We start from the raw sequence: 26,338 nt of genomic DNA on the forward strand, positions 1-26,338 counted from the left end.
TGATGTGAATTCATCCTCCACCAGAGGGAGAAAAATCAATATGCATACCACCCTGTATGTTGCATGGACATGTTTTGAAGGTAGATATTACCTATCATTCTTTTTTATGGACACCAACTGTGTATATGTTTGCCAAAACCATTACCAGACAAATTATGGCTGTTGCAACTTACCACAAATAAAAACAGTTTTTTTTCTGCAGTGTTATAACTGTCCATTCTGTTTTATTAAGAAAAACCATATGGTAACCGTTCCCACTTGAGAACTTAGTTCTTTAAAGAGCTTCCAAGGTTACCTCACATTCCATTCTTTTAGTGTGGGCATATGCTCATTATATATATATACACAGTGGTTTGCATAAGTCCTTGTGTTCAAAGAAAAATAACAACAGGACTTGCCTAACAGTGACGATATCATTTCCTCAATCTTCAATTTCACGTATACTTTTAATGTTTGTCCGTGCTCACATTCACATTGCAAATGTATTTGCATGTTTATTTAATAAGTTCAGAGGTGAAATATCTTATTTTTTCATAGGAAAACTACAGGTAATTTTCCACAAGGTAAACTCTTTTGTTTTCTACAAGCATACAGTGTTGTTGGTACAAACACAGGAGTGAACATGGTACAACACTGCATGCAACCAGATGAGTTTCATGGTAACAACAGGTGATTTATGGTGACATTCTTTAATCCTTTATTATGTCAGGACAGTCTTTGGGGCAGTGTGGCCACAAGAAGAGCTCATGGGATATTCATGTAGACTGCATAAAGTGCTCAAAGTGCACACGGAAAAATCATTGCACTTTTTTGCAAATTATGGTCTTCTGGTGCCTGGAATCTATTTGATTCCAACCATATAGAGGGCAGAGGAACCTTCTCTCCTCCTCACGTTCAGATTTTTCCAGTTTTTCTTTCAGGTTTTCATTTGCTGGAACCTGCATCTTTGGCAGCTTATGAAGCCCAGCCAGAAGGAGGCACTAGACATTCAGTGAGTCCATTGGCTTCCTGCTTTAGGGAAAAGACAAACACTCCTCATGTTCCAAACAGCATGTATGCCTTAGGTAGCTGGTTACTCCCTCCCACTGGAGAGGTAAAGCACTGTGACATCAGGTTGAACCCTCTTATTAAGGAGGTAGAGCACTGCAACAGTGGGTTGCACCCTCCCATTGAGAATCTGAAGCACTGCCACCATGGGCTGCACCCTTCCATTAGGGAGGTTGAGCTTAAGTGAGTTGCTCCCTCCCATTAGGGAGGTAGAGCATCACAACACATCTCATGCTTCTGGCAGCATCTTGCTCCCTCCTGTTAGGGAGGTGCAGCACCACATCTATTATGCACAGAGTGATAAATAAATTGAAGACACGATCTTCTACTGTCAATTTATTGTCTTCATGGTACGGGGACAGGGTTTGGACCAAGTACCCCCCTTCCTATGCAGGATTTGGAGTTTACCCACAGGACTCAGGCTAAGAATGGATTTTGCATTGGTGCCCCCCCCCCAATTATACCAGTGAGCTTTTATGGGATGTGGGGTCCCTAACCTCCAGGCCCTTGTTCCATTATACCCCCATGGGGTAGGTGGCCTTCGCTTGGAAGGCTATAGGTTTAACATCATCCAGATTAGACAGACATTCTTGTCTCCCCTTTGGAACTCATGTTGAATTACAGACTATGGCATGCTCCTGTGCCTCCTTCACCAAGGGATATAGTGATGCCCAGCCATTCTCTGATTCAGAGTGTACCAGTTCTATGATGATAATGATGCCCTGTCTATCCTCGTTGACAAAAATGAGTTTGAAACAGAAGCTGCAGAAATGGCACCTCTGAGGCCCACCCCTTCCTCCCACTTGGAGGAGGAAGAAGAGGGAAGAGGTCTGGTTCTTTGATAAAGCAGTAAATAAATTTTACCTTTTGCCCCTGGACTTGTGCCCCAAACCATCTGGCACATAGTTCAAATACATCATTTCCATTTTGGAGATTTCTGGGGTACCAACACAACCAGACTTCTTTCTTCTCCCACATTCATCAATGATTGAGGAAATATCAAGTTTTCATTATGCCAAAATATCACTCAACAACATAGAGGTTAGTTTGTTCCTCCTTCAGTGTTGAGACTCCTTGTACCTTCTGCCAGGTATCAGGGTACATTCCTTGAAGTGGCCTACCAAATCTACCCAACTGGATGCCAATGTGGAAAAAGTGGTATTTCTTTGGGAACCTGGGCTTGCCTTCCCATCAAAATAATTGATTCCATGGAGCAGAAAACCTGGTTACTCATAACATAGCTTCACATGCCAAGCTATTCTCAGCTACTTCCATTAGTATTCTGAGAGAGGCCATACAATCCAGCTGCCTTACAATGCATGCTAGAAGCTGTGGCCAAGACATCCTGGCATGCACTTTCTCTTGCAATGGCATTATCTGCAGAATTTCTGCACATCCACCATGATGTTGATTGGACTGATCCACTAGGTCCTCATTGGGGGTTCCACATACTATGTCTTCTCAAGAGTTGCTGAATCATCAACATCAATTCTTAACATCCACTCCTGGCCAATTGCAATTGGCCAGGAAACTTGTTAAGGCAAATTGCCCTCAGGGACCATCCACAACATTTTTCAAGCAGGAGCAGCCCCAGTTCAATCCACAAACCACAGACCCCAAAAGAGGATGTTCATTTACCCTCCTTCCTTTCCCACTGGAGAAAGTAGGTGGGGACAGCCCTGGCATCTGAATGTCCCAGTAGGTGTTTGACTAGGCCTTTCTAAGAAGCTTGGTCAAGCATAATGGAGAATGGTGGATCCTCTCCATCATGAGTGAGGGTTATCAAATCCAGTTTTGAGAATAATCCCATCTATGAATGACCCTTATTTTCTTTCCCCAGTCCAGTCTGGTAAAATTGAGGGAAGAGGAACCCACCCTTTTGCAGAAAGGGCAGTTGAGAGGGTCCTGAATGATCAGTCTCCCTCCTTTTACTCCCATATCTTCCAGGTAACCAAGAAAAGCAGAAAATTTTGACTCATAATCAATCTCTACCCACTCAGTCAGTTTATTTGGAAGAAACCTTAAAGATGGAGACAACCTCCTCACTCTGGAACACTCTTTGTCTGTTCATTTGGGCCATCTCCATCAACCTTCAGGATTCCTATTTGCACATCCCAGTATTTCCACACCACAGATATCTCAGTTTTGCATGGACAGGGAAGTATTTCAGTTCTGGGTTCTGCTATCCAACTGCTGTCACAAGTTAAGCAAAAGGTCAGAACTTCCACTGCTTATATAATTTTCATTGCCACACTGTGGCCTCAGCGATCATGGTTCAATGATCTCCTAGACCTGTCAATCACTTGACTCAGATCCTGTCACAACACCGGGGATCCCTCCTCTACAACAGTCCACACATTCTCCACCTTCATGCCTGGCTCATCTCAAGTGATCTCTCTCTAAAACAGGTATTTGGGCCAAGTTGCCAGTTGTATCATTCAGGCCAGGAGAGCTTCTACATCCAAGGTCTATGATGCCAGGTGGAGAATCTTCTGTGATTGCTGTAGTAGGAAACATGTTGATCCTAGCTGCCTCTCTGTAACTTTAACTACTGATTTCCTTTTGTTCCTTTTTGAGACCAGTATTCACTATCAAGGGCTATTGATGTGCCATTCCCAAGACTCCTAAATTTTCTCTGGGCATGGAGATCAGTTCAGATTCACACTTTGTCAGTCGTATTAAGTATTTTGAGCTCCAGAAACCTCTCTCCCACTCTCTTATGCCCAGATGGAATCTTTCTTGTATTTTATGGTCATTAGTCAAAGCCTATTATGAACCATTGAGTGAAGCTTCCTTTCAAGAAATTACACACAAAACTGTGTTCCTACTCACTCTTGCTTTTGCAAGATGAAGAAGTAGATTCATGCCTTGTCTATTGACCCTGGCTATCTCTGTTTTTGCCAACCATGATTTCTCGCTAAAATCAATTACCTTCAGTAACTCCCCTGTCTATAGAGATCCCCATTTGTAGATAAATCTGTGCCAGGGATGATCAAGATAAACTCATATCTGCTGTGCACGCTCTGTCTAAATGGCTCTAAAGCAAAAAGAGGAAAATCTCTTCCTCCCTCCTAAGGGTGCCATAGGCAGTTTGGCTGCCACTATGTCCTGGTAGATTGTCACCACAATCAAAAGAGCCTATCAGTCCCATACAGTTATGACAATCAAAAGAGCATATCAGTCCCTTACAGTCACCACAATCAAAAGAGCCTATCAATCCCTTAAAGTCACCACAATCAAAAGAGCATATCAGTCCCTTACAGTTACCACAATCAAAAGAGCATATCAGTCCCATACAGTCACCAAAATCAAAAGAGCCTATCAGTCCCATACAGCCACGACAATCAAAAGAGCATATCAATCCCTTACAGTCACCACAATCAAAAGAGCCTATCAGTTCCTTAGTCACCACAATCAAAAGAGCCTATCAGTCCCTTACAGTCAAGATAATCAAAAGAGCATATCAGTCCCATACTGTCACCACAATCAACAGAGTATATCAGTCCCATACTGTCACCACAATCAACAGAGTATATCAGTCCCATACTGTCACCACAATCAAAAGATCATATCAGTCCCATACAGTTACCACAATCAAAAGAGCATATCAGTCTTTTACAGCTATGACAATCAAAGAACATATCAGTCCCATACAGTCACCACAACCAAAGGAGCATATCATTTTCATAGTCACCACAATCGAAAGATCATATCAGTCCCATACAGTAACCACAATCAAAAGAGAATATCATTTCCATACAGTCACCACAATCAAAAGAGAATATCAGTCCCTTACAGTTATGACAATCAAAAGAGCATATCAGCCCCATACAGTTATGACAATCAAAAGAGCATATCAGTCCCATACAGTAACCACAATCAAAAGAGCATATCAGTCCCTTACAGTTATGACAATCAAAAGAGCATATCAGTCTCATACAGCCACAACAAACAAAAGAGCATATCAGTCCCTTACAGTCATGACAATCAAAAGACAATATCAGTCTCATACAGTTACCTCAATCAAAAGAACATATCAGTCCCTTACAGTCACAACAATCAAAAGAGCATATCAGTCCCATACAGTCACGACAATCAGAAGAGCATATCGGTCCCATACAGTAACGACAATCAAAAGAACATATCAGTCCCATACAGTCGCGACAATCAAAAGAGCATATCAGTCCCTTACAGTCACCACAATTAAAAGAGCATATCAGTCCCATACAGTCACCACAATTAAAAGAGCATATCAGTCCCATACAATCACGACAATCAAAAGAGCATATCAGTCCCTTACAGTTACCACAATTAAAAGAGCATATCAGTCCCTTACAGTTACCACAATTAAAAGAGCATATCAGTCCCATACAGTTACCACAATTAAATGAGCATATCAGTCCCTTACAGTTACCACAATCAAAAGAGCATATCAGTCCCAAACTGTCACCACAATCAAAAGAGAATATCAGTCCCATACAGTAACCACAATCAAAAGAGCGTATCAGTCCCTTACAGTTATGACAATTAAATGAGCATATCGGTCCCTTACAGTCACGACAATCAAAAAAGCATATCAGTCCATACAGCCATGACAATCAAAAGAGCATATCAGTCCCTTACAGTTATGACAATCAAAAGAGCATATCAGTCACTTACAGTCACCACAATTAAAAGAGCATATCAGTCCCATACAGTCACCACAATCAAAAGAGCATATCAGTCCCATACAGTTACCACAATTAAAAGAGCATATCAGTCACTTACAAATTGAGACTATTCCTTTATGAAATTAAAAGCCTATGAAGCTTGTTTTGCTGCTACCACATATTAATCGTTCAGCTTGGAGGATGTCAGGAAAGCAGCTTTTTGACATTCCCATGCTACCTTTTCCAGCTTTTACCTCTACTCATTAGCACAACAGAGCACATGCATTTTTTTCTCTAGGGCCTTTTGTTATTGCCCAACATTTGGCTCAGAGATACATTAACCTCCTATAGGTGGATCTCTCCCACTAATGTGAGTACATTTCAGTTTCTCGGTTTTTGTTCAGTTTGTCAAGGGAATCAACATACCCTCCTAACTGACAAATTCAGCTACACACTAGTAATGGGATGAGTAATTGCTGCAATTAGAACATATTTTTGGGAATTGAGAAAAGTAATTATAATTATGCAATACTTACCTGATGCTATTGCCAGAAGTCCTCCTCCCACCCTGCTCTGATGTCTTGTATAGTATAGAAGATGACTGGTAAAATTATCTACATTCTCCACATGACCATGCGACATACAGAGTATTGTGCAAATGGTCATACTAACTTTTCTTCATTATTTGGGAGGATCTATTGACATAAAATGGATGGTGACCTTTCAGCATGAAAATAGACTAAAATTATCTACATTCTCCACATGACCATGCGACATACAGAGTATTGTGCAAATGGTCATACTAACTTTTCTTCATTATTTGGGAGGATCTATTGACATAAAATGGATGGTGACCTTTCAGCATGAAAATAGACTAGCTACACAATAGTGACAGGTAAGTATTGCATAGTTAAACTTAGTTTTACCCCCCACAAAAATACCATATCTGTCAGATTATAGTATGTTTTTCATATCACTGTTTGAGGGGTTTAACAAATGAGTCTTTTATTCTATTTCAGTGTTCCTGTGCAATATATTCTCGGAGAATGGGACTTTCATAGTCTTACACTGAAGATGAGACCCCCAGTGTTCATTCCCAGACCAGAAACAGAGGTATAATTAACAGCTATACATTTTACAATCAAGTTGTTCACATTCTGATAATATGCATGAAGTATCATTGAAGGCCAAAGTGGTAATTTAGGTAAAGAAAGTGGAGTTTGTTTCCACCTATCCATGGTCATGGGCTGTAACTTCATGGCATTTGAAGGTCAGATTGGTCTTTTAATTGGGGAAAGGGGAGGTAGTACTTTCCTATCCATAGTTATGGGCTTTAAGTTGGTGATATTTGGTGACCAAAACTAACATATCAATCTCACTCACAGAAGAGCTTGCTTGAGAGAGAGAGAGAGCTTAGATATGTGGTAAATTAATTGGACATGGTTATCACAGAGAAAAAAAGGAGCCCTCTTATACATGGTTATTATAGAGACAAAAACTATGGCCCACTTGTACATGGCTATTATAAAGACAATAACTATAGCTCTCCTAATGCCCTTTTGATTGTTGTGATTGTATGGAACTGATATGCTCTTTTAATTGTGGTGACTGTAAGGGACTGATATGCTCTTTTGATTGTCGTGACTGTATGGGACTGATATGCTCTTCTGATTGTCGTGACTGTATGGGACTGATATGCTCTTTTGATTGTCGTGACTGTATGGGACTGATATGCTCTTCTGATTGTCGTGACTGTATGGGACTGATATGCTCTTTTGATTATCTTGACTGTATGGGACTGATATGCTCTTTTGATTATCTTGACTGTATGGGACTGATATGCTCTTTTGATTATCTTGACTGTATGGGACTGATATGCTCTTTTGATTGTCGTGACTGTAAGGGACTGATGTGCTCTTTTGATTGTCATAACTGTAAGGGAGTGATATGCTCTTTTGAGTGTGGTAAATTTCATGGCACACAGTGCATTTTTTACATGAAATTTATTTCTTTGATACAAAATGCACAGTGTGTCATGAAATTTATTCCTGTGTTACAAAATGCATAGTGTGTCATGAAATTTATTCCAGTGATACAAATTGCATAGTGTGTCATGAAATTTATTCCTGTGATACAGAATCATCAGGAAAGACTTATGAAAGTAGAATGTGTTTGTATACAAGAGACGGTGTTTTCCAGTCTCAAGATATGCATTGTAGGACAAACCAGCAATAAAAGTGTTTTATAATATACAGTTTGTTCTGGGTAGATTTGAATAATTCTGTGTCTTCAATTTTTTAAGTTTTCAAGTTTTAAACATCTTAAATTTTTTAAAAGTTAGTCTTTTGATATTTGTGTATAAAATATATACTTAAAGAGAAAAGACATCAGCATTTTTATGGAATTTTGTCCTTAAAAAGGCCACTTTTCAGGCAGAAATTTCAATTTTAAAGACAAAATAGTTTGATATTTTTTTAACAATAAACTCCTACTTTCTTGAAAATTTCCCATAAATTAAAGCATTGATTTATTTTCATTTTATTGAATATATTACAAAAGAGACAGTTTATGCCCTTTTTTTATTTTTAAGATGTTTTGCCCAAGTTTTAAAACCATTTTTATTCTAAAACACAAGGTAGTGCTTACCTAAATTTTACTCCAAAGAATATTGTAACAAAATGCAGTCATTTTCATGATTAATCTTGACTGTGCTTTATGTGAAAAATATACTATTGGAACATATTTTAAAATTAGATTTTCGTACGTGTAATGATTATGGTATAAAGATATTTAATAACCAAAAAATAAGTTTAGTTCAGTCAAAGTGATGGGTGTGTCTGCTAGAGGTCTCAGGATTAAATCCAGTGTAAGACATCAACCTCTAAGAATGAAACTGGGTTGTTTTACTTCTTTTCTTGCTAAATCACATTTAGTTTGTCTGTTTATTGCTTATTTATAGTTTCAAATATATACATGTAATTATAATCTAGCACCAGATTTGGTTTGCCATGGTTATTCATTCTAACATAAGATTTAATCTCATCATCAGAATACATTTATGATCATTCTAAAATAAGATTTAATCTCATCATTAGAATACATTTATGATCATTCTAACATAAGATTTAATCTCATCATCAGAATACATTTATGATCATTCTAACATAAGATTTAATCTCATCATCAGAATACATTTTATGATCATTCTAACATAAGATTTAATCTCATCATCAGAATACATTTATGATCATTCTAACATAAGATTTAATCTCATCATCAGAATACATTTTATGATCATTCTAACATAAGATTTAATCTCATCATTAGAATACATTTATGATCATTCTAACATAAGATTTAATCTCATCATCAGAATACATTTATGATCATTCTAACATAAGATTTAATCTCATCATCAGAATACATTTATGATCATTCTAACATAAGATTTAATCTCATCATCAGAATACATTTATGCTCATTCTAGCAAGATTTAATCTCATCATCAGGGTATGTTTATGCTTATTATGAGATATAATTTATTCTTGTCATCAGAATACATTTATGATCATTCTAACATAAGATTTAATCTCATCATCAGAATACATTTTATGATCATTCTAACATAAGATTTAATCTCATCATCAGAATACATTTATGATCATTCTAACATAAGATTTAATCTCATCATCAGAATACATTTTATGATCATTCTAACATAAGATTTAATCTCATCATCAGAATACATTTATGATCATTCTAAAATAAGATTTAATCTCATCATTAGAATACATTTATGATCATTCTAACATAAGATTTAATCTCATCATCAGAATACATTTATGATCATTCTAACATAAGATTTAATCTCATCATTAGAATACATTTATGATCATTCTAACATAAGATTTAATCTCATCATCAGAATACATTTATGATCATTCTAACATAAGATTTAATCTCATCATCAGAATACATTTATGCTCATTCTAGCAAGATTTAATCTCATCATCAGGGTATGTTTATGCTTATTATGAGATATAATTTATTCTTGTCATCAGAATACATTTATGATAATTCTAACATAAGATTTAATCTCATCATCATTTAGGGACAACTAGATATATACAAATCTTTTATTAAAAACTCCCCGTCAATATGACCACCTGTTCAATTAGGAGTAGCGATAATACTTCTAAGATGGCTTGACCTTTAAATCTTGTCGCAACTCCATTTCATGGAAATTTAAGAACAAAAAGAAATAGGACAATTTATTTAAATTGACATTCATCCCACAAGAATTAGTAAAAAAGTAAAATCATAATAATTTTAGATTAATTAGGTGACATTTAATTTTTTTTTTTGAAATGAAGTGCTTTTGATTTTGCTAAAATTAAAATGTGTACAAAACTTAAGGAATAAAAGCAATGATTTCAGATGTATTTATATTTTAAATCAACTTTCTTGTCTCTTGTGTGTAATTTTTCAGGAGCTAGCAAGTTATGTAGAAAAAGATATCATTCACCAGCAAGTTAAAGGAAGACTTAGCCCTATACATGTGTTGGAGATTGGATGTGGGTCGGGTGCAGTATCGCTACATCTTGTACACAGTTTGAATAAGGTATATGAATTACTACTTACCATAAGATATAACAGTGATGCTAGAAATGCTCAAATCTAAAACAGGGTACTGTTTTTTTTCCATCCCATTACTTTTCTTTGAAAATGCTATTAAATTGGGCCTTTTTAGTTATATATTCTTCCATTCTTTTCTGTCCATCCCTCACACTTTATCTGCATAATGGATCTTCCTGGAAATTTGCTAATGATGATAACTGAAAATTTAGGAAATCCAACCAACACCATGTTTGTTTTCACAAACACATGTTGGGATGTGCAATCCTCAGTAGTCAGACTGCTGTTTGCAATAAAAAGGGCTGATGAGAGTTAGAGATATTAAATGTAAACTTGTTAACTGTAAAGGAAGAAAATTGCAGGAGGGAAAAAATAATGCCCTTAGAATGATGGATCATGAGGTTGACATTCATCCGTATCAACAGTAGCCAGTCCATGTCTTGTATATGACGTAAGCAATCAGAAATATGCAACATGTTTAATTACATGTTTCTGTGTTTGAAGTTGCATTAGAAAGAGATTTGGAAATTATTGGGATATAAACTCCATAAGTAAGCATGATTTGACTTGCTAATAGAACTCTGATCCAGAGGCCTGCATTTTGATAAATAAGCATGATTGAACTTACCAATAGAAAGAAAAGTCTAATCCAGTGGTCTGGATTTTGATATATTGTTATGACTCTATATAACAGAAAAGAGCAAAATCCAACAAGTTTTATTAAATTCAGTGTATAATTTATTTCTTTAGAATAAAGAGTGAAAATTAAAAGAAACTTATGATATTGTGAATTAAATCCCAAATAGTCCTAAAATTATATCACAGGTCCAAATGTTTTGAGTTCCATTGTTATTCCAAATAAAACTCAATATTGAATGTGTTGATGTGCCTATAGTCATGAACATTCAAATGTGACAGTGGCCTGGATTGTGGTGATGTGCTAAGAGTCTTTTGATGTGTCACAAAAATATAATCCTAAAATGTTCTTGTCTGAATTCACTATAATTCCAAATTAATTTTCCAGCCTAAGAATATTATTGATGAGCACTTTGTATTTCCAGTCAGTAATAATTTGAATAAATTAATCCATTGAAAGCAACAATAAGTCTGATTCTGCTTCAAGATGTTAAAGCAAGAATGAGTAATTTCTCAAGTAAACAACATTGTATAAAAAAAACTAAGACATATTAATAGGTAGGTCAGCCTCCTTTATAAAACATTCAAAGTTGTCAACAAGTTTAAGAATTTCCATGTGGAAATCTGATGTTTTACACCAAGACCCAAATAAACATGTTTATTGATAATGATCAGGATATTTGATCCACACTCATAGAGAAATATTAGCTATGTATTATATTGTTTACAAAATGAAGTCCCTGGTCAGGTACACAGTGAACTTAATTCTGGATAAGGTTAGGTACTAAATACAAATGTATAAACATATCATAATTAAGAAAAGCCAAGAAATAATACAAATTAAATATGCATAACAATATAAACATGATTTGAAATGTCAGTAGAAAGAAAAATGAGATCCAAAGGTCTGGATTTCAATGTATATAAACATGATTTGACTTACTGGTAGAGAAAATATCTGCATTTCAGTCTATGAACATGTTTGGACTTCACAAGAAAAGTCATATCCAGTGGTTCAGATTTTGGTATATCAGATTTGTATTTCTCTGGAGAAAGTGAGAGTATAAGTTCACTAAATTTCTTGGAAAGCTACATTGACTATTCTTCATCCAAGTTGTCCAATACCAAGTCTACAACAAGCAACTATAGTCAAATATTAAGTCTACAACAAGCAACTATAGTCAATGCTAAATTTCAACAAGCAACTATAGTCAATGCTAAATTTCAACAAGCAACTATAGTCAATGCTAAATTTCAACAAGCAACTATAGTCAATGCTAAATTTCAACAAGCAACTATAGTCAATGCTAAATTTCAACAAGCAACTATAGTCAATGCTAAATTTCAACAAGCAACTATAGTCAATGCTAAATTTCAACAAGCAACTATAGTCAATGCTAAATTTCAACAAGCAACTATAGTCAAGACTAAATCTACAGCAAGCAACTATAGTCAATACTAAATCTACAACAAGCAACTATATCAATACTAAATCTACAACAAGCAACTATAGTCAATGCTAAATCTACAACAAGCAACTATATCAATACTAAATCTACAACAAGCAACTATAGTCAAGACTAAATCTACAGCAAGCAACTATATCAAGACTAAATCTACAGCAAGCAACTATATCAATACTAAATCTACAACAAGCAACTATAGTCAATACTAAATCTACAACAAGCAACTATATCAATACTAAATCTACAACAAGCAACTATAGTCAAGACTAAATCTACAGCAAGCAACTATAGTCAATACTAAATCTACAACAAGCAACTATATCAATACTAAATCTACAACAAGCAACTATAGTCAATGCTAAATCTACAACAAGCAACTATAGTCAAGACTAAATCTACAGCAAGCAACTATATCAAGACTAAATCTACAGCAAGCAACTATATCAATACTAAATCTACAACAAGCAACTATAGTCAATACTAAATCTACAACAAGCAACTATATCAATGCTAAATCTACAACAAGCAACTATAGTCAAGACTAAATCTACAGCAAGCAACTATAGTCAATACTAAATCTACAGCAAGCAACTATATCAATACTAAATCTACAACAAGCAACTATAGTCAATACTAAATCTACAACAAGCAACTATAGTCAATACTAAATCTACAACAAGCAACTATAGTCAATAATAAATCTACAACAAGCAACTATAGTCAAGACTAAATCTACAGCAAGCAACTATAGTCAATACTAAATCTACAACAAGCAACTATATCAATACTAAATCTACAACAAGCAACTATAGTCAAATACTAAGTCTACAACAAGCAACTATATTTAATGCTAAATCTACAGCAAGCAACTATAGGCAATACTAAGTCTACAACAAGCAGCTATAATCAATACTACATCTACAACAAGCACCAATAGTCAAATACTAAATCTACAGCAAGCAACTATAGGCAATACTAAGTCTACAACAAGCAACTATAGTCAATGCTAAATCTACAGCAAGCAACTATAGTCAATACCAAGACTACAGCAAGCAGCTATAGTCAATACTAAATCTCCAACAAATAACTATAGTCAATACTAAATCTACAACAAATAACTATAGTCAGTGCTAAGTCTACAACAAATAACTATAGTCAATACTAAATCTACAACAAATAACTGTAGTCAATACTAAATCTACAACAAATAACTATAGTCAATACTAAATCTACAACAAGCAACTATAGTTGCACTGAAATGCAGCAGGTGACTGTAATCTTAAAGCATATTTATTTGCCTAAAATGTAGAGGAGCAAAACGAATCTCACTCTCTCCCACTTGCTTAAATCATATATATGTTGATTAAATTTAGTATTCATAGTTTTTGAGAAAATTAATGTGTCATGTGATTTCATAATGCAGTGTTGTTATAATCAGAAAATACATTGCAATATGTGTAATTTAATTTTAGTGATGTCATAAGCTGTTTTGTTATATTAATCAGAAAATATGTGTCATGTAGTTTTAGTGATGTCATAAGCCATTTTGTTACAATCAGAAATTGCTGTGAGTGAAAATGTGGGCATTTCGTTTTCTATTTTACTTTATTCTTGATGCCTTGCAAATTTCCCATAAGGCCCATTATTTTCCTAGTTATTATTTCATTTCATTAAAAACTTGGGACTTGATGAGACTTGTCTGAGTTTGATTGTCATTCTATTCAGTTATTGCACTGATTGCCAGACCTCTCCACATTCATTTACTCACAGTAATAATAACCTAATTTCAGTCATGTTTTGCAAACAGCTTGTGATTCGTGAGGCCTTGATAGAGTATTTTTTATCAGTCACACACTTACATTTCTGCACAATAAGTCCTTTATTTATAATTGGAATTTAACCAAGTTGGTTGGCATAATAATAATATGGATAAGACCTTGGATTATCAGCATTATACAACATTTCATAACAGTTATAGCCCCTGGTTGGATAACCTCTTCACTTTTGTTTTTTTGTGATAAATCTTTGTCTTCATTGGATTTCAATTAAATTTGGTCTGCATTTTGATGAGACCATTAATGAGATTGATTTCCAGTATTATGCTACATCATTTAGCTGAGTTATGGTTCCTGATTCTTAGACAGGCCCCACAATAAATTTAGTTGCCAGCTTGATATTGATGAGACCACAAATGAGCTTGATTGTTAGAATTTTTGCATGTTATGAGTTATGGTTCCTGATTGCCAGTTGCCCACTTTCCTCTCAGCAAAAAAGCTGCCTTTATTCTTATTGAATTAAGGCCAAATTTGGCTAACAGCCATCTCTTAAAAACAGCAGCTCTGCTCAACATTTAAGAATGTTTCCAACCTATACATGCATGACAATGCACCACTCACATTTCTCTTGAGTTATGCCAGATGTTTGTGTGTTTGTGATTTGGATTTTTAACATAGCTTTAACAATTTTTCAGTCATATTGCTATGATGTCTGCAGTGTGGCAGTTTATAGTGATGTCTAGCACAGGGGCATCATGCCGCAGACATGTAGCATGATGTCCCACCCAGTCACATTATCCTGACACCAGGCCGACTAGTCCTAACACTAACCTCTTAATGCTGAGTGCCAAGCATGGCAGCTGTTAGTACTGTCTTTGTAAGTATTTGGTATGACTCGACCAGGGATCGAACCCTAGGCCACCAGAGCGGTTCTTGCCAGATGTTTACAGATATTGTTAAATGAATTAACAAAAATAAATAGCAAGATAACCACCCGAGATGTGTTTTTCTCTGGAAACATGCATTAACTCATATGCTATATCATTATCATATTTTAGCCCCTATTTCTATAAAACTGCACTCTCCTGCTTTCTATTAAAATGGAAATTGTTATTTCTAGAATTTGCTGGTTAAAATTTAATTAATGTGCTGTGTGAGTCTATCTATAATTAATGTGCTGTGTGAATCTATCTATAATTAATGTGCTGTGTGAATCTATCTATAATTAATGTGCTGTGTGAGTCTAATTATAATTAATGTGTTGTGTGAATCTATCTATAGTTAATGTTCAGTTTGAGTCTATCATTATTCTGCTTTGTGAGACTTTCTATAATTAATGTGCTGTGTTAGTCTATAATTAATGTGTTGTGTGAGTCTATCAGTAATTCATATGCTGTGTGATTCTATCTATAATTAATGTGCTGCATGAGTCTGTATATAATTAATGTGCTGTGTGAGTCAATCTATAATGTGCTGTGTGAGTCTATCAATAATTCATATGCTGTGTGATTCAATCTATAATTAATGTGCTGAGTGAGTCTATATATAATTAATGTGCTGTGTGAGTCAATCTGTAATGTGCTGTGTGAGTCTAATTATAATTAATGTGCTGTGTGATTTTATCTATAATTAATGCACTGTGTGAATCTGTCTATAATGTGCTGTGTGAGTCTATCTATAATTAATGTGCTGTGTGAGTCTATCTATAATTAATGTGCTGTGTGAGTCTATCTATAATTAATGTGCTGTATGAATCTATCTATAATTAATGTGCTGTGTGAATCTATAATTAATCTGCTGTGTGAATCTATCTATAATTAATGTGCTGTGTGAATCTATAATTAATCTGCTGTGTGAATCTATTTATAATTAATGTGCTGTGTGAATCTATCTATAAATAATGTGCTGTGTGAGTCTAATTATAATTAATGTGTTGTGTGAATCTATCTATAATTAATGTGCAGTTTGAGTCTATCATTATTCTGCTTTGTGAGACTTTCTATAATTAATGTGCCGTGTTAGTCTATAATTAATGTGCTGTGTGAGTCTATCAATAATTCATATGCTGTGTGATTCAATCTATAATTAATGTGCTGAGTGAGTCTATATATAATTAATGTGCTGTGTGAGTCAATCTGTAATGTGCTGTGTGAGTCTAATTATAATTAATGTGCTGTGTGATTTTATCTATAATTAATGCACTGTGTGAATCTATCTATAATGTGCTGTGTGAGTCTATCTATAATTAATGTGCTGTGTGAATCTATAATTAATGTGCTGTGTGAATCTATAATTAATCTGCTGTGTGAATCTATCTATAATTAATGTGCTGTGTGAATCTATAATTAATGTGCTGTGTGAATCTATCTATAATAATGTGCTGCGTGAATCTATCTATAATTAATGTGCTGTGTGAGTCTAATTATAATTAATGTGCTGTGTGAATCTATCTATAATGTGATGTGTGAATCTATCTATAATTAATGTGCTGTGTGAATCTATTATAATTAATGTGCTGTGTGAGTATATCTATAATTAATGTGCTGTGTGAATCTATCTATAATTAATGTGCTGTGTGAATCTATCGATAATTAATGTGCTGTGTGAATCTATCTATAATTAATGTGCTGTGTGAATCTATCTATAATTAATGTGCTGCGTGAGTCTATCTATAATTAATGTGCTATGTGAATCTATCTATAATTAATGTGCTGTGTGAATCTATAATTAATGTGCTGCATGAGTCTAACTATAATTAATGTGCTGTGTGAATCTATAATTAATGTGCTGCATGAGTCTATCTATAATTAATGTGCTATGTGAATCTATCTATAATTAATGTGCTGTTTGAATCTGTAATGTGCTGTGTGAATCTATGTATCATTAATGTGCTGTGTGAATCTATCTATAATTAATGTGCTGTGTGAGTCTAATTATAATTAATGTGCTGTGTGAATCTATCTATAATTAATGTGCTGTGTGAATCTATCTATAATTAATGTGCTGTGTGAGTCTAATTATAATTAATGTGTTGTGTGAGTCTATCTATAATTGTAGCTTTAATCTAGTAAGTATAAGTCTTGGAAGTTTTGGTTTGACCATAAAGTGCATTTAATTTCCTAAATGGATAACATATTTACTATGAGTTTGTCAAGACATGGATAACATATTTACTATAAGTTTGTCAAGACATGGATAGCAGATTTACTATAAGTTTGTCAAGACATGGATAACATATTTACTATGAGTTTGTCAAGACATGGATAGCAGATTTACTATAAGTTTGTCAAGACATGGATAACAGATTTACTATAAGTTTGTCAAGACATGGATAACAGATTTACTATGAGTTTGTCAAGACATGGATAACAGATTTACTATGAGTTTGTCAAGACATGGATATCAGATTTACTATAAGTTTGTCAAGACATGGATAACAGATTTACTATAAGTTTGTCAAGACATGGATATCAGATTTACTATGAGTTTGTCAAGACATGGATAACAGATTTACTATAAGTTTGTCAAGACATGGATAACAGATTTACTATGAGTTTGTCAAGACATGGATAGCAGATTTACTGTAAGTTTGTCAAGACATGGATAACAGATTTACTATAAGTTTGTCAAGACATGGATAACAGATTTACTATGAGTTTGTCAAAACATGGATATCAGATTTACTATAAGTTTGTCAAGACATGGATAACAGATTTACTATAAGTTTGACAAGACATGGATAACAGATTTACTATGAGTTTGTCAAGACATGGATAGCAGATTTACTATAAGTTTGTCAAGACATGAATATCAGATTTACTACGAGTTTGTCAAGACATGGATAACAGATTTACTATAAGTTTGTCAAGACATGGATATCAGATTTACTATAAGTTTGTCAAGACATGGATATCAGATTTACTATAAGTTTGTCAAGACATGGATAACAGATTTACTATAAGTTTGTCAAGACATGGATAACAGATTTACTATAAGTTTGTCAAGACATGGATAACAGATTTACTATGAGTTTGTCAAGACATGGATAACAGATTTACTATAAGTTTGTCAAGACATGGATAACATATTTACTATGAGTTTGTCAAGACATGGATAGCAGATTTACTATAAGTTTGTCAAGACATGGATAGCAGATTTACTATAAGTTTGTCAAGACATGGATAACAGATTTACTATAAGTTTGTCAAGACATGGATAGCAGATTTACTATAAGTTTGTCAAGACATGGATATCAGATTTACTATAAGTTTGTCAAGACATGGATAACAGATTTACTATAAGTTTGTCAAGACATGGATATCAGATTTACTATAAGTTTGTCAAGACATGGATAACAGATTTACTATAAGTTTGTCAAGACATGGATATCAGATTTACTATAAGTTTGTCAAGACATGGATAACAGATTTACTATAAGTTTGTCAAGACATGGATATCAGATTTACTATAAGTTTGTCAAGACATGGATGTTTAGAGTTGCTTCTGACTAGTTTTGGACTTATCCCCTTATCAGACAAATTCGAACAGGTAAATTCATTCTTTGGTTATATAATTATAAGGAGAGGTCAGAAGTTTTGCAAGTGCTAACTGTATGAAAGTACAGTGTCATTGTGCAGTCATAATACCAAGGCATTTGTGCTAACTGTATGAGATTACAGTGTGAGTGTACAGTCATAATACCAAGGCATTTGTGCTAACTGTATGAGATTACTGTGTGAGTGTACAGTCACAATACTAAGGCATTTGTGCTGACTGTATGAGATTAGTTTGAGTGTGCGTTCATACTATCAAGGCATTTTGTGCTAACTGTATTAGATTACTGTGTGAATGTACAGTCATAATGCCAAGGCATTTATGATAACTGTATGAGATTACTGTCTGAATGTATAGTCATAATACCAATGCATTTGTGTTAACTGTATGAGATTACTGTGTGAGTGTACAGTCATAATGCCAAGGCATTTGTGCTGACTGTATGAGATTATGGTGCGAGTGTACAGTCATAATACCAAGGCATTTGTGGTGCTAAATGTATGAGATTACAGTGAGAGTGTACTGTCATAATACCAAGGCATTGGTGCTAACTCTGAGATTACAGTGGGAGTGTAGTCCTAATACCAAGTCATTTTGTGCTAATTGTATGAGATTACAGTGTGAGTGTACAGTCATATTGCTTGGCATATGAGAGTATGGTGTGAATGTACAGTCATAATACCAAGGCATTTGTGCTAGCTGTATGAAATTACAATGTGAGTGTACATTCATATTGCTTGGCATATGAGATTACAGTCATAATGCCAAGGCATTTATGCTAACTGTATGAGATTACAGTGTACAGTCATAATACCAAGACATTTGTGCTAACTGTATGAGATTACAGTTTACAATCATAATACCAAAGTATTTGTGATTACTGTATGAGATTACAGTGTACAGTCATTGCTTGGCATTTGTGCTAACTGTATGAGTTTACAGTATACAGTCATAATACCAAGGCATTTGTGCTAATTGTATGAAATTACAGTGGGAGTGTACAGCTTGGCATATGAGCCTTTTCAGTGCAACTTCATTCTAGATGAAGACTTTTGTTCAAGTGCTCCATCTCTCAATCTTTACAGCCATATGCATGGTTTATGCAGATCCTTGTGTTATGAATTTATGGTCATAAGCTAAGTAACAGAAAGAAGTAAAACCAAAAACTTTAGTCAAATCAACAATTCTCTAAGTTTTAAAGTGAAAATGTAGTGGAACAGTAATGTAAATTAAATCCCAAATAATCTTAAATGTTCTCTAACATGCCCAGATTTATAGTGTTCTGAATGAATTTCAATCTTGAATGTGCTGATGTACCAGAAGTCTTGAATATTTTGATATGCTATCAGTCTTGATGTATAACAGTGATATAATCCCAAATGTCTTTGAATGAATTCACAACAATCCCCAAATAATGTTTTCCAAACAGTCAATTAGGACTTTTTAATTCCAATATATAATGGAAATAAATGATTCCTCTCATATTGTATCTGATAACAGCTAAAAGTGATTTCAGAAAGAACGGTATTAAAATAGGAATGATTAAATAATTTGTTTTCTTCATTCTTATATACATCCCCACTTGAACTATGTTGTAGTAGCTATTTCTGAAAAACGCGGTCATCCTAATTAAAAATTACAGCATACTGTCAACAAGTTTGCTTCTAGAACTTTCAAAGGTCATAATCAAGGCTTGGTCCTGAACTCAAATTCAAGTAAACAACCTATGTGTAACTTACAAACAAGACAAAGAGAACCAGGTACACAATAAAACTGTATTGTCAGTAATGAGCAAAGGTAAAGTACACAATACAAATTCAGTAAAGATAACACTTGAAAACATTACAGTTGTTTGATATATATGATGTCGAAATCAAGACTTTGAAAGTTAACGTCAAAACAGGCATGAAGATCATGAAGTTTTTAGAGAATTATCATATGTCACAGGCATAACTTTTTAGAAATAGTTGCAGCCATGCAGATTATTTATATCGAATGAAACAGAAATAGTCCTAATTCTGATTTATATATGTCGTGCATAGAGCATGTACCCTGATGATATCAACTTTTATCTTAAGGGAAATCAGCTTTATGATTGATTCATAATTTTGATGTTTTACAATTATATGAGAAAAGAGAAGAAACAAAAACTTTATACTATTCCATGATTTGTCATAAATTAGGTCCTTGAAAATAACATTGTGGAAAGTTCTTAAAAAGTCCTTGAATTTTCTACTTTCAAATAAGTTGTGAAACATGTAACTTGGTTGCAGTAGCCTTTCAGTTCATGCCATAGACATGATACAGTGCTATATTTTAGTATCTCTAAGATGCACACTAGATACTTCTGTCCATGTTGTTATTGTAGATAGCTATGGTACTTCAATCAATTCATGTGCGTTGACTCTTAATTCATATTTTTTTCTGGCTTTTTTTGGTGGTCATTCTATTTTTGAAGTCACTGCTTGTTTATTAGTTGTTTTGAGAAAACCTAACTGCTTTGTATATAGACATTCTTCCTTGTCTTCCATTTTTCTGTTAATATTTGTTTATGGGAGATCTTTTTTACTGTTATATTATTTTGTCAGTCATCTTCTCAAAATGGTACCTTTCTGTATGCTCGTTTTAAGTTATGGAATATTCCATCCATTAATATTTACTTGCATTACCCATAATTTTGTAATGATTCGATTTTCCTGGACATGGATTTCTTGACACTGTTATGTACCATATTCATGTTAAGGGAAAAGGTATTACTGTTGCTTGTATCCTTGTCGAATGTATAACTAATGAGCCATATAGGATATTTTGAATCCTTGTCCAATGTATAACTAATGAGCCATATAGGATATTTTGAATCCTTGTCCAATGTGTAACTAATGAGCCATATAGGATATTTGGATGAAACTTTTCCAAAGTATATATGATGACTAGCCACAACCACTGCCTTAAGGTCAAGATTATGTGGGGGAAAATATAATTCTCTTAGTTTTAGCTGTGTCCAGAGTATAACATTTGAACAATTGAAGATGTTTTAATGAAATATTTCCAGAGTATATATCATAATTAGATGTTGTATTGTGTACCATAGAAACACCCACTATCTTAAGGTCAAGGTCATGGCAAGGGAAAATGTAATTCTGTAATATTTATCCTTGTCCAGAGTATAACTTAAAACAGTGAAGATATTTTAATGAAATTGTAGCTTTGTGTATATCTTGTTTTGACAGTGTCTTTCTTTTAAAGTCATAATCCCTGTAGCAGGGTCAAAGCCATAAAAAATGATAATACAAGTTATTGGCTTGCTTTCTTATCCATGTTGTCACTTTATAACCCTTACTTACACATGTATTTGATGAAATATTACTCAGGTCCTCACCTTATCTTTCAGTTTTTAAGTTCCTAGCTGAGAGATCAAGGTCATTTATAGAGATAATGTCACCAGATGGTCATATCATTGTCATTGTTGTCTGCATGTTGTAAAGCCTTTAGCTGAGAGATCAAGGTCATTAGTAGTGATAGAGCTGGACATGTCATTGTTGTCTTGCATATTTCTATGGTATGTTCTAAGAACTATTTCTGACCTGCAGGTGAATGTTGTAGCAGTTGACAAAAGCATGGATGCTTGCTCTCTTACACAAGAAAATTCTGAGAAACTTGGTCTAGCAGACAGACTACAGGTCATTAATTTGGATATCAGAACTGGTAAGTAGTCAATACACCATGTAAATAAGAGCTTACAAAATGCATCTTGTGGACAAGGTGATCATGCAGACCATTACTGATCATTATTTTGGTAGAAAAGAATCTGAAACCACATGAAGCATTAGGAAAAGAAAATTTATATTTACCTGATTCATATTTTTCACTTACATACATAGCCTGATTACAGGTGATAACCATTTTCCAGTTGGCATTATCATACTTGTAAAACACCTTATCCAAAATTAGACATGGCTACATACCATCTCTAAATCACACTGCCAGGTAAATCGGATTTGGAAATAGCCGTAAGTCTGCTGCCATCCCTGAATACTACTACCAACTAAATGTAAATTGAAAAATGGATGTAATTCAGCTACCATCTCTAAACACCAGCACCCAATAAATATGATTTTTGCTGAATCCACCAAAAGCTCAACACAGCAAATACTTTGGATTCCATAAGTATGTCCATATGTCTGTATGTGCAGTCACTTTGGCATCTGTATGTATGTCCATGTCTGTATGTGTAATCATTTTGGTTTCCTTATGCATGTCCACATGTCTGTACGTGAAGTCTCTGTCCTTTCGGATTGCACCCTAAATTAATCGCAGTGTTATGGGCTTAGATAAATAAAAGACAGGCTGTTTGTTATTACCTATAACAGTATTTTGGTCAATGACTTGGAACCAGAAAGGAATATTATGTATTGGGAAACTTTCTGTTCAACAGAATTTTCTTTACAGTTAGTATGAAAAGCTTTCAGCGATATCTTGTATGAAGAAAGTCATTTAAAATTTATATCTTTGAAGATTATATTGTCCACAATAAAATCCATATGGTTGTAACAATATAAAATAGAATTTTTTTTTCTCACACAATTAACATTATTAGATGTCAATTTCTCCAAGACAGTGCAGTTGAAATCCTGAAAAGATTTTCTCCCTTTGATGTGATAGTCAGCAATCCTCCATACATCTCAAGCATGGACATGGCCAACTTGGCACCAGAAATTAGCAGGTACATGAAATTTTTGTGTGTCTTTCACTGAAAAAAGAATGTTCTCAAACTGAGACTGCTACATGTTCATTTTATCACCATTTCTTTTTTTCACAACAGGAATATTTTGTTGCCATCAGTTATTCCTCTATTTTCTAGTCTGTCCATTGGTCCAGTTTGAAGTAAATATTTCTCCTTCTTAAACTCCAAATCAAACTATAGGTTTCTTCAAGCTCTGTGTGGCTTGTACCCCCAGGTCTGATTAAATTTGTATACACTTGAGCTGTTTCATAATATTTGGTGGACTTCTGATACTTCCCTCAGTGACCATTTAGCAAATTGGATCATTTATACAGTGTTGACCCTTTCTCAAATTTAGACTCATCCCAGCATGCTTTTAGATGAAGCTAGTCAAGATTTTTGAAGAGATATTTTAAGTTCCAAATTCATGCCACAGAATTAACATTACCCTTGCTGTTTGCTTGAGTACACATGATATGATGTTGGCATGGCGATGCAGAAGGTTGGTTTTGAAAGAAATTAATCATATTAATGCAGTTTTGAGAATATTATGCTTTTATTTTAATTATTATGTTTTTATAAACCAGAGGTAGGAAAAGAGGGGCATTAAGATGGGCATTCAGTCATTGTATAAATTATGATGCAGAATGCTTGACATCAACTTACACAATATCTCATCATTATAAAGGTGCAATGTAGGTTTGGTTTGACTTCAATATTACTTAGTAAACTTGAGCTGCTCAAACAAAACCAAAGATGAGAAATCTGGCGGCTATCACTCTCTTCTAAATAGTAGTGTGTAATGCTGGAAATGAAACAAGTCTTGGTAAAGTAATGCTACAGAAATTGAAGCCAGAAGCTGACTGTCAAATAGAATAGTCATTCTGTCCAGAAGGATTTTAATAACCAAATAATTAGTAAATACTGCTGTTTGTAGTTTTCAAACTTTTTTTAGATAAACTCAAAACTAATGATGTTAGAGAAATCACTTAATTTATGGTGATGAAATTTGACACTACTCCAGTGGCCTTAGTGGTTAGAGCATCTGCCTCTGATGTGGGAGGTTGCAGGTTTGAACCCTGGCTTTGTCATGGGCATGGCAGACTTCTTTAAGGAAAGACTGATGCTATTCTAGGTCTTTCTTTAAATTACTATGATGTGTCTTGAATTACTATAGCAGACTAATATAGGTATAGACCAGTGCCAGTCTAGGTCTGTATCTGGATTACTATACTGTGTCAAGGGCATGACAGACTAATCTTGGTAATGAATGATGCCAGCCTAGGTCTGTATGTGGATTACTATACTGTTTCAAGGGCATGGCAGAGTAATCATGGTAATGAATGATGCCAGCCTAGGTCTGTATGTGGATTACTATACTGTGTCAAGGGCATGGCAGAGTAATCATGGTAATGAATGATGCCAGCCTTGGTCTGTATCTGGATTACTATACTGTGTCAAGGGCATGGCAGACTAATCTTGGTAATGAATGATGCCAGCCTTGGTCTGTATCTGGATTACTATACTGTGTCAAGGGCATGGCAGAGTAATCATGATAATGAATGATGCCAGCCTTGGTCTGTATCTGGATTACTATACTGTGTCAAGGGCATGGCAGAGTAATCATGGTAATGAATGATGCCAGCCTTGGTCTGTATCTGGATTACTATACTGTGTCAAGGGCATGGCAGACTAATCTTGGTAATGAATGATGCCAGCCTTGGTCTGTATCTGGATTACTATACTGTGTCAAGGGCATGGCAGACTAATCTTGGTAATGAATGATGCCAGCCTTGGTCTGTATCTGGATTACTATACTGTGTCAAGGGCATGGCAGAGTAATCATGATAATGAATGATGCCAGCCTTGGTCTGTATCTGGATTACTATACTGTGTCAAGGGCATGGCAGAGTAATCATGGTAATGAATGATGCCAGCCTTGGTCTGTATCTGGATTACTATACTGTGTCAAGGGCATGGCAGACTAATCTTGGTAATGAATGATGCCAGCCTTGGTCTGTATCTGGATTACTATACTGTGTCAAGGGCATGGCAGAGTAATCATGGTAATGAATGATGCCAGCCTTGGTCTGTATCTGGATTACTAAACTGTGCCATGGGCATGGCAGACTAATATAGGTATAGACCAATGCCAGCCTTGGTTTGTATCTGGATTACTATACTGTGTCAAGGGCATGGCAGACTAATCTTGGTAATAAATGATGTCAGCCTAGGTCTGTATCTGGATTACTATACTGTGTCAAGGGCATGGCAGACTAATATAGGTATAGACCAATGCCAGCCTTGGTTTGTATCTGGATTACTATACTGTGTCAAGGGCATGGCAGACTAATATAGGTATAGACCAGTGCCAGCCTTGGTTTGTATCTGGATTACTATACTGTTTCAAGGGCATGGCAGACTAATCATGGTAATGAATGATGCCAGCCTAATTCCATGCATGGGTTACTTTGTATAGCCATCAGATCAACCCAAATTGTTATAACTGTTTTCACCTATAAAATATCAAGTGATCAGATCTGGCAGAAAACTGTATTTTGGATGAGATATCTTTCATAATCAATGGATAAAATGCTTGACTGTATAAGAATAGTACCACATGTAGTTTATTAAGTCAGTCATTTGTGCCAGAGCACTTAGACAAAAAGGATTTGCTTTGGGTTCAGAAACGTTTTTACAAAGCATTCGCAAACATATGATCCCTACAGACATGTCCTTGGGCAATAAAAATCTGATTAAAATAAATCTCCATATAGGGCTGTGCCCTTAGAAGATGGGGCAATAACAGAGATGAAAATATATCTCCATATAGGGCTGTGCCCTTAGAAGATG

The 26,338-nt window shown here is 34.8% G+C and overlaps 1 protein-coding gene across 3 annotated transcripts in view; it reads left to right on the top strand.

The window, feature by feature from the left end:
* Nucleotides 1–26,338, top strand: part of LOC149788534 (MTRF1L release factor glutamine methyltransferase-like) — a 52,044-nt gene that overhangs the window by 18,397 nt on the left and 7,309 nt on the right. For all 3 annotated transcript variants that reach the window (XM_089974553.1, XM_089974551.1, XM_089974552.1), the window contains exons 4-7: nucleotides 6,716–6,809; nucleotides 10,186–10,317; nucleotides 22,353–22,467; nucleotides 23,377–23,485. In XM_089974553.1, the coding sequence (XP_089830679.1) occupies nucleotides 6,716–6,809; nucleotides 10,186–10,317; nucleotides 22,353–22,467; nucleotides 23,377–23,485 (450 nt within the window). The remainder of the gene's footprint in view (nucleotides 1–6,715; nucleotides 6,810–10,185; nucleotides 10,318–22,352; nucleotides 22,468–23,376; nucleotides 23,486–26,338) is intronic.

The sequence above is a fragment of the Sinohyriopsis cumingii genome, chromosome 11 (genome assembly GCF_028554795.1).
Source record: "Sinohyriopsis cumingii isolate HCF-2022 chromosome 11, ASM2855479v2, whole genome shotgun sequence".
Taxonomy (NCBI): Eukaryota; Metazoa; Mollusca; class Bivalvia; order Unionida; family Unionidae; genus Sinohyriopsis; species Sinohyriopsis cumingii.